The 10,367-nt window shown below is 43.4% G+C and overlaps 1 protein-coding gene across 1 annotated transcript; it reads right to left on the bottom strand.

Annotated features, from left to right (window-relative positions):
• Window positions 1-2,491: 2,491 nt before the first annotated feature.
• ZNF706 (zinc finger protein 706) lies at window positions 2,492-10,030 on the bottom strand. The gene is made up of 4 exons (XM_064706407.1): window positions 9,872-10,030; window positions 6,850-6,986; window positions 5,544-5,651; window positions 2,492-4,936 (listed from the first exon to the last, which is right to left on the bottom strand). Exons 2-3 carry the CDS (start codon window positions 6,982-6,984, stop codon window positions 5,556-5,558), a joined length of 231 nt encoding a protein of 76 aa, XP_064562477.1. The 5' UTR covers window positions 6,985-6,986; window positions 9,872-10,030; the 3' UTR covers window positions 2,492-4,936; window positions 5,544-5,555.
• Between the last annotated feature and the right edge of the window lie 337 nt (window positions 10,031-10,367).

Genomic DNA, 10,367 nt, shown 5'->3' with positions numbered 1-10,367 from the left:
TATGGCACAGGAACAAACTGTGCCATACCTCACCACCTCTCATTTCTTTGTGAAAACTGTCCTGGTGGCCACAGGCACACAAGATCCACATCTCCCTGTTGTTATAAATGCCTTTGACATTGTCAGTCTGCAAAGTCCTCACAGATACAGGGCTCCAATCCATCCTGACCACAAAGAGAATCACAGCAGTACAAAGTGCTCCCAAGAATTACCAAAAGCTTACTGGAGTCTAGCAAGATACTCAAGTGAGATCCTGCAAGGCTTTGCTAATGCATCCCATCAGTGTGTTCATGAACAATACAGACTAGAGAGTAAAAGAGGATCTGCAATATCCTCAATAACGCCACACCTGGATGAACTTGGTAAACAGTTTTAAACCTGAGAGGCAGGTATGTGGACACTAAATAGAGGTACAAAGTGGAAATTATTAGTGGTACCAAAATGAATCTGTGATGTTGTTGCAGAAAGCCTAATATAATTCCAGTGCATGCAAGTGCCAGACCTTAGTTGTTCCAGCTACTCTGCACTAGCCTCAGCCAGCACTTTGGGTCATATCTTGGACCATATGATTCAAGAGCACAAACTGTAGAGGATCCAGAGCACCAACAACTGCCAGACTTAGAAACTGTGACCTATGAAGAGTGATTCAATTAACTGGGTTTACTCTGAAGACAAGGAGAACACAGTAGCAATGTTCAAATAAAGGCACTATTCATCACATCTACTGCCAATAAGAACAGTAAGCAATTGACTTCACTGGCAGGGATAAACTCTTGCTGTGACAACTGTCCACTTCAGCACTGGTTACAGCAGTGATACATGCTGCTTCCAAGGTCTGGGATTGTGGGATCCCTTTCACTGGAAGCTTTTAAGGGTTAGAGGAACATTTTGTGGTTTGTCTGGGCAGATTTTATCCAATCTCAGAGTAGGGAGATGGACTAGATATGTTCCTGAGATTTCCTTTAATCCATAGTCCTCTGAAGGAGCTCCAGCTTTCAGCTACGCTTTGCACACTGATTGTCACAGCTACAAAGAAGGAACAAAAAAATCTGTGTGCCATGCCATCAAAGTGCTGTATGGACCTTGGCTTCATATATCTAATGGACAGTAGTTCTCAGAGGAAAGCTGTGTCATAGTTCCTATAAAAGCTGAGACATAGCTTGAACTGTTAGATAACTATGTTGGGACAACTACAGATTTCTCCTTTCCCAGGAACTCCAGTGTGAAATGCTACATAAGAGAATTATAAAACATACATATAACCCAATCTACTTTTCTTTAAAAGCTCCCAAGATAACTCCTTCAGTGAGCTTCTGTTGTGCCTTATCTATACAAAACCTATAACACAATAGACAATGTATTAAAATATTTCAAAATAGTTTTAAAAACATACCAGACAGCACTTGACATTCTTCCACTGTCTGGACTAGAGCAAAATCACACTGAATAGCAGTGCAAAGTGAGATCTGGAGCTGAATTCAAAGTTGACTCCAAAAGCTGTAAGGTTCTAAACAGGCAAATCAAAGGCCCCCAAATTACACACAGCAGAAAGTGGCTGGGTAGACAGAAACACAAACTGACCTTTAATTTGCTTATGGCTGCTATAAGATTAACCAAATTTACTTGTCTGGATGATTGTCAAATTGTCAAATTTACTTGTCAGGCCCTGGAAGATCCCACTTCTAGTAAAGCCCAGTAATTCCCATTTTTTTTCTGTGAAAATGGGAAAACCTATCAGTACCTGATGATAAGACATTCCACCTATTAGCTCTTCTTATCAAGATGGGAAAAGAAATCAGTATAGTTTATAGAAATGCCACAAATTCCTTCATTGCTATGTGGTCTGCAAACAGCCCGTGGTCAGTAGCTTTACTTACTTGAGCAGAAGTGTTTTCAGCAAATAACCAGAGGGGATGGTGTCCAGGGATGTTTCAAGAGCACTGCATAAACTGCTCCCCTAAGGCTACATGGCAGCTGTCTATAACTTTCTATCTTGGATTTTTCACACAGCTTTTTGACAGTAAGAAACTAGAAGCTCTGAGATAGGTGAAAGCAGAGGCACAGAAATAAGCCAGAGTAACAAAACCTGAAAAACTGTTCTTGATTACTCAGTAGTCCCCATGATTGGCCTCATCATAACCATACCTGCTAACTTTTTACTCTCTGAGATTTTTTTCAGAATATTTTAAGCCTAATTTAAAATGCAATTTAAATGCTGCTTAAAGAGAATCCCAGAAGATGAAGGCTTCTGAAAATCCAAAACCCCTCTTAAAGTTGCTCCACAAGTATCCATGACAGCTGATGCCCACACTGACACAGTAAGAGCCCTTCACCTGAATGCTGACCCTGCACAGAAATTAATCTTTCTCAAGGGAATACAGGAAACATTCCATGTCTATTTTTCTTTCTTACACTGTTAGATAGTTTCAAGTTACATGGCTGTCACAGCTAGGAAATTAATTTTCTAGGTGCAGCAAAAGCAGGCAGGAAATATGACATTTTATGGTTTATATTTTTAATTCTCTTTAATCAGACACATTACAATGCACAACTGTGTCTTTAGGCAGGTACTAGGGTGCGCTGTCTCTCAGATCAGGAAGAGATGATGCAGAACTAGTCCTTCCTCTGATCTTTTAGGTACAATGAGTATTGCAGGTATTCTGACTGAGGGCTATTGCCACATTTAGTACAGCCTTTATAACAATTCAGTCACAGCTTTCATTTACTTCTATAATTAAGATGACAGTTATTGCAGCTTACTGAACTGACAGTTATTACAGATCGTACTGAACTGAGGATCACCCTTGGTTTCCAACATGTAAACCCCATCATTTCAGAGGGCATTTTCAACTTGAGCATCATAGGAGTTTTGAAAATACAATTCTAACTGAAGGTAACCATCCCACTAATGATGCAGCTTTCCAGCTCTTCAGTGCTCATTAACAGAGATTGTTTATGAAATAAGTCTTTTATTTAATGCTACACAATCTGAACTGAAGGAATAGAACATTTACTTCACCTCAGGCCCAAGCTTTAGGGATGCATCCCCAAACATTTTCCAGAGTAAAACCATTTTCTCCAATACCAATCAGTGCAAGAAACATCTTTTCCATTTCTACTCAGCGTATTTTTAGACAAACTACAGCATTAGAACATTGAAGTACCTCTCCCCCATACAGCACACAGGTTGAAAGCAGATTTCTTGCCTTGTGGAGCCAGTTTGTCAGGATGTATGTATTGATAACATTAAAGAAAAATAAACGAATTGTTACATTCTGATGTCAGGTGTACAAGTGCAGTAGTGGATTACGCTGAGGAGAATAACATTATCTATAAAAGTTAAGTGGTATACAGGTTATCCCAGAGTGACTATAATACAGAGAAACTTTATGCCAAAGTAAGTATTTACAGAGATACTGTCACAGCAAAGAGGACAGGAAGCTAGTCTCACAGAAGTAGTTCAATAAAGAGAAAATGAGTGGACAAAGGTTTTGACTTTATATAATAAAATACCAAGTGCATTCTTTTAAGTGAATGAGCCTTTGAGACTATGGTCCTAGATTTTAGGAAGCCATTTGAAGGTCAGATGTATAGTCCTGCTGCATAGTAAGGGTTACCTGGACTGCTGGGATTTTTACATCCACTGTTAACTCTGCACATCACAGCAATTCTAGTACTGCTTCTAACTGCAGAGTAAAAACCAAAGCTCTTAAGCCCCCTCCAAAATGCCTAAGATGGGATTTTGTATAGTAGACCTTCCAGCACAATTTGGATGTTTCTCCACTACTTTTGTGCAGTACATCTGGGATTAGAACACAGCCCAGAACACTTTAGTGGTAATTATGTTTATCTGCTCAAATGGTCTTGGCCAGAGTTATTACCCAGCTTTTTCTTGTCATTGCAACTTTAATCACATCCGATTTTTTTAAGTAGCCATATTATTTTAGTTACTTTGGCTCTTTTCCAACAGGCTTATTTTAAGCTGGTTGTGAAGGAAGGTTATTAATGGCTGGCTATTTTACATATTCCTTCAAGAGAGAAATAACCAGACACATTTGAGGGGGAACATGTGTGGTTGACTGCTCAAAATATCACTAAAAATATTTAAAAATCCAGTTTTCAACTAAGAGCAGAGTTGCTTTAACCTGTTATTTGGCAAGCATTTTTCAATCCTGCCACCTCTCAAGCTTCCTCAGCCATCTACCTAAATAGAAAGGATAACAAGCATAACCAGAGTTCCTCCAGTGCATGACTTCAGGAACATGATCCCTCACAGTAAAGGAATCCCATTTGAAATGGCTTGCAGTATTCAAGACTCCAGTACACAGGACAAAAACTAGAAGGAAGTCTCATGATTCTCATGCAGCTGCTCAGGGGTGTGCTGAACCTTGAGCCGTCAGCTTGACCACTAGTGGCTGGGCTCAAGCAGGCAGCACACTAGACAGTAAATCTGAGCACCTTCCCTCTCCACTTTAAGATTAATTTACTGTAATGTACATTACTTGCAGTGGAATGATACTGCTCATGTTTTGGCAGGATGGGGAAAATTCCACTTTTGTATTTTTTATTATTTTATAAGGCAGATAATGCAGAAAGGTGAAAGAGAATTTCTACAAGGAGTTAATCTGTGATATTGTAAAATCAAAGTACTACTTTATTAAGTGAGTTATTTTACACAATATGAACATCAATATAATTACAATTGTAAAAAATTTTTTATAACAAGTATGGACTGATTTTTTAGGATTTCCAAATAGGGCACGACTGTACATTTACACAGAATTGTCTTTGCATGAAGCCCAAGAGGGAACAGCATAAAAATATGAATGTTTCTGTAGCCCCTTCATTTTTGCTGATCAACAGTTTTAGAAAAGCAGCTGCAGGTTTGTTATGTAAGGTCTGACAGTAGAAGAGTCAATAGGTGTCATGACTTCACCTATAAAAAACAAGAACAACTCGGTTAAGCTGAACCATTACAGTGCTTATCACTGATGAATGAAATACCATACTACTGCTTTTTATCTTATTTCAGCCTTTTATTATAATCACTTTCAGTCACAGCCTAACAACTGCCTACTGGGAAATCTCTTCTACAGTCAACACAGAAATTCAGATTTTTCTGCATTCACTTGCATAGCTTCAGGAACAAAAAGGCTCAATTGTTGCAAATATACTAAACAACTTTACATTACATGTTTTATAGTAACAGACCAATTGTACTTCTGTATTTTGTTCAAAGCAAAACTAACATTTCAAAGCAAGAACTAAATAATGAAGTATTCCTAAGAATGACCATTTGAAATAACATTAACCCCTTTTAAAACAACCTCTGGGCACAGTGAAATGCCACAGCCATTTCACCCATGTAAGAACTAGCTTGCTTCTTTCTTCTCTTTTCAACAGTTCAGGGGTATAACTACAACCTACAGTAGTTTTCATATTAAAAGAACTGAAGCAAGTTTAAAGTCACAGTTGTTGGTGGTAAAAAAACCAATTTATATTACATCTTTCTCAGACAATCAATTAAAAATTAAGGTAATGACCTGTAGACAACTTTATGCCTGAACATCAGCCAATTCTGGAGGAAGTGGAGTCTTAGGATGCTTGCTTTCAAAGTGCTGTTTGAAGGTCTTGGGATCCGGCATTTGAGTCTGATTAAAGAGAGATATTAAACTTTATGCACAGTACAAGAGTTAAATAACACTACAAAACCTAATCCCCACTGTATTTTATTTTCTTTCCCCAGAAGCCAACTCCCTCCTTGATGACACTGTTATAGTGACAGAAGCACCACTAATTTAGCTGCAGGGTAGGATGGAGTATTTAACTGCCTATTTTCAGAGGTGCTTTTAAGCACTACAATCACACTTGCTCTGGCATGGTCATCAGTGGTGTTATTCTGGCTAGGTATCTTCCTGCACATCCTGCACTTCACAGGCTGGCCTGGTGGAAAACCTCCCTCCTCACCATTTTCTTTTTCAATGCCTTAAAGATAAACATTTATCCTTTACACAATCAAATCTTTATGAAAGCCATTTCTTTAGTTTACCAATAGGTCAAGAAGTTACATGACATGAACTGAGTGTCTACTTGGCACAAGCAATCTCAGACTTTTGCTCTGACACAGTTGCAGACATCGACTGCCCAAAGTGATTGGTACTACAGCCTGATTTCACAACAAGAGGAGCTGGTTACAAGTATTTAAGTAAGCAACCCTCAATTTGGAATCCTATTTAAGACATTTGAAGTGGCAGATCTATTCTGAGACTGACTATTGAAGTGAAAATGGCAAGCTCATCCTTCAGCTCCAAAAGAAGCATTTAGGAAAATCAGCCAGAAGGAAAAGAATAATCTGATTAGTACTCAAATTTCTTTATTCTTGTCAAGTAAGTTGTTCTAGCAAAAGTTACTGTGTATCCAGCTTACATTAAAGCTTTTGGCACCACCTCTTCTCCTTTCTAGAGCAACATCCATTACCACTGATTCCAAGACAGGCCAACTCCATCACAAAGAAAATATGTTTCCACATAGAGACTAAACAAGAACTGACTGCACACTTTTTACATGTTCTGTCTCATACTAAGAACACATGCAGATCACTGTAATACAAAAGGCAAAATAACCACCCAAACCAGACCTGAACACAACCTCTCAGATTTTCTATCTCAATTACCAGTACGGCTGAGTAATCTGTAACCAAGTCACATAACAGATGCAAACTCTTCTTACAGCAACAAGCTAGACAACCACTTAAGTATTTTAGTTTCTGCTATAAAATCTAAAAATCCTGTTCTAGGCAGGGAGACAGACCTCTCCCTACAAGACTATTTTGACTTCAGTTCCTCTTACCCTACAGACAGTGCAGGTATATATCAAGGCAGCCTTGGCTGCAGCCTTCTGATCATGTCCTTGTTTCTTTTTTTGCTCAGCTTGCTTTTTGGCATTTTTCTGCTGCGACTGAATCTTCTGCTGTCCACGAGCCATATCTACAAATAAAAAGAAGACATTTAGTCTACAAACATGAGAAACTGCTGCTGCTGACTGAGGAGCTGTAACCATGAGCACAATGCAGTCACCTGCTCTGTCCACAAGGCCTACAACTCCCATAACTCAAACACAACAGACATCTGTTCAAGCTCTTTGCTATGTAAAGCCTGTGGGTTCAGTATCACTCTTAAAATAAACACCAGAATTATTAGGCCATTCTAAGGTGTCTTCCCCTACTAAGATTCAAGCTCTATTTTTGAAAAGTGTTTTCAATAATCAGAATAATGAAAAGTTTCCTTTACAGTTAATAAAACTTTTTCTTTTTTTCAAAAGGTACTGAAAAATTCAAGGGTTTTGTTGTTTGTGGTTTATTAAGACTCAGCCTTTTCCTCTGGAACTTGAAACAAGTTCAAGAAAGGCAAATCAAAGTATTACCCAAGATGTGTTATTGTCTTCTGCTTCAGGTGCTTGTGAGCTGCCTTGAAGTTGGGAACTCCAAGAACAATAGGCCACTCCTCTTTATTGAAGGTGATTTTTACAGGTGGCTATTGTATTTTTATTTTCAGCCAATTTATGTGCATACAATTTCTTGAAAAAAAAAAGACTGCCCCCATCAGAAGCCATCACTGCATCTAACACAGGAGCACAAAGGAAGTAAATGCTACTGCTATATGCCGCTACAAGGTCCACCAGAAGACAAAACGAGACAAAAGTGTCACAATTCAGGGAGCACCAAGACATCACATTCCACAGCAACACCCTCCACCTGCACACAGCCACCAGGACACCCAGTTCAGTCCTTACCCCACCCCCAGAGCAGACACCAGAGAGGCTTTGGGCACACCAAGAGAACAGGACTCAGCATGTGGTTATATAACCCGGCAGCCCAATTTCTGCTCTTGTGTCTCTCCCAGTCCCTCCCGGCCCACGCACGGTTCAGCAGCACAGCCCTGCCACCCAAGCCCACTGTTCTCAGGACAACCAGTAAATCCTGTGTTCCCAGGAGGGCAGCAGCTGCTTGGCCCCTGTCCCTCTGGGTGACCTGGGCACTTGCCCCAGGTTTGGTACCTGTGGGACAGACACACTCATGGCTGCACCACGCCTGTCACACAATCCCTCTCATCAGGACAGTAGCCTCCCAGTGTGAGAGAAAACCCGACCTAAACAGTGACTGACCTCGAGTAAATACATATGGAAAGCCCTTGAAAACCATTACAAAAATTAAGTTTCTATGAAACATCAACAACATGTGAAAATTCACTAGTATTGTGGGAATTTTTGGACATGTGCTTAACATGGGAGCAAAACAGTGGCCCTGAGACCCAGAACAGCTCTTGTGGATTGAGAGACACCTCTGAGGTTGCAGCCTGGCTCTTTCATGGCATCCAACACCACCATGTAACCCTCTGCAGAAGTATCAAACCACATCTTCAGCGTTCCCTCCTCTTCCCCCACCAGTTTCTCTAAAAGAAAATTCACAAGTCCGTACAGCTAATAAAATGGAACACAACAACAATTCCATTAACGAGCAGATAGAAATACATGTGGTGTCCAACAGTTTCCATAAGGTAAAACAGTCAATGTCAGTATGACTAAAAGTGCCAGTCTACATTCCACTGGATGATACTTCAGAACACGCCAGCCAGGGCCTCATGCTGTTTATATACAGCATGGCTCAATCAGAACACTGGATTCCAACTTTAAATTTAAAAAAGAAGAAGATATATTGCCAATAGCTTTGCATACAGAAGAAGGACCAGTAGGTTTTATTTCACTTCTATTTTATCAGCATTACAGCAATCGTCCAGGAGTCAGATGGCTCCTGACAGAAAATACTCAGATGTAACAAAAAAGAATTCTTTTCACAAAGCGTTTGCATATTACTTTGTATTTTAGTGCTTTGATAAGTACTACATTAAAACAGCCAACCACACTGAGCTTTCACGTACTTGGCAACTGCTGGTTTTAGTTAAGTCACAGACAAGAAAACACGACTACAAACATTTGCTCAAAAATATCAACCACCACACAAAGTCCAAAACCAAAAATCCGAGAGTTTAAATACTGCAAGTTACATTAATGTAGTTGAAACAGAGAAAAGTAAGGTTTAGACGAGTATTATTGTAAGAAAATGACAAAACGAATAATCCTAAAGCTGGTTTGAAAGAATGATGAGTTCATCTACAAAGCCAAATCACTAATTTCAATTGCACAACGCAGGTAAGTGTTGTTTTCCCTATCAGGCACGCCCTCACAGAGTCCAGCAGACCAGCCGGCTGTCTCCAAATAAAGAAAGCGCGAGCACGTAGGAAACAGAACCCATGGAAAAAATCTGCTGCCAAATCCTAACAGGATTTTTTGCTGCCAAATCATAGCAGCAGCAGCACGGGCACTGTCGGGAAGCGAGGCTGAAACCCGCAGCACAGCCATACCTCACACGGGGTCGTTTCCTTGTAAGTCACCAGAATCCGAGCGGAGCTTCAAGTCCTAAAGCTGGGCACCGGCAGCTGTGTGCGCTGTCACTGCCAGGGGCACACGGACGGCAGCTCGGGCACCGCGGCCTCCCCGGCCCGGAGCGAGGGCTCGGGCGGCCGCTCCGCTGGGGACGCCCCGGCCGGGCCCGGCCTGCGGCGCGCAGGCACCGGGGGCGGCCGCGGGCCTCGGGCGGGTCCGGCGGGGCAGGGGCGGCAGCAACCCCACCACGTGCCCGGCGGGAGGGAAGCGACCACGGAAAGGCAGACGGACAGAGGCCGCAGCCGGGAGCGGCGGCCCGCGAGTGGCGCGCAGGCCGGGCCGGGCCGCCTCCCTTCCCCTGGGCCAGGCCTGCTCCCCTTCCCCCGCCCCACCCCGCTCCCCTGGGCTCCGCTTCCGCGGCGCTGCTCACCCGTGCGGGATGCGGGCTGGGCGGCCCTGCCGAGCGCTGTGGAGGCTCCGCGCGGCCCCGCCGCCGCCGCTGCTCGGGAGGAGAACGAGGAGGAGGAGGAGGGAGCGGGACCGGCAGTGCGCGTGCGCCGGACCCGCCCCCGCGCCCGCGCGCCCCGGGCGGCGCTGGCCAATGGCGGCGCGCGGCCGTTACATAACGCCGGCGTGGGGGGGCTGCGGGAGCCACCAGGGGTGCGGGGCCGCGGGTTCGCGTCCCGGCGGCGGAGCGCCCTGCGGGGTTCCACCGCGAGTGGCCGGGCCGGGTGGCTGAGGCCGCCAAGCCCGGCTTTGGGACCCTCGGGAGCCGCCTGCCCTGCTGCGGGTAGGGGCGGGGCCCGGTCCTGGGGCGCACCGGGATCAGCCAGCACAGGCAGCCTCGCCCCGCCCGGTTCCCGGGAGCGCAGCCCGGGCGGAGCCCCGGTGGCGGTGCCGCAGCCCCGGCGGATGCGCAGCGCTGC

This window comes from Zonotrichia leucophrys, chromosome 2, assembly GCF_028769735.1.
Source record: "Zonotrichia leucophrys gambelii isolate GWCS_2022_RI chromosome 2, RI_Zleu_2.0, whole genome shotgun sequence".
In the NCBI taxonomy this organism is placed as follows: domain Eukaryota; kingdom Metazoa; phylum Chordata; class Aves; order Passeriformes; family Passerellidae; genus Zonotrichia; species Zonotrichia leucophrys.
The sequence above is the reverse complement of the archived record's forward strand: the minus strand, read 5'-3'. Positions and strand labels throughout refer to the sequence as shown.

What these genes read in the sequence shown, in the direction of transcription:
- ZNF706 (XM_064706407.1), bottom strand. Translation starts at nt 6,984, where the DNA reads ATGGCTCGTGGACAGCAGAAGATTCAGTCGCAGCAGAAAAATGCCAAA. An exon ending in ATACCTGCACTGTCTGTAGG is followed by an intron (nt 5,652 to 6,849) that starts GTAAGAGGAACT and finishes CTCTTTAATCAG; the next exon opens with ACTCAAATGCCGGATCCCAA.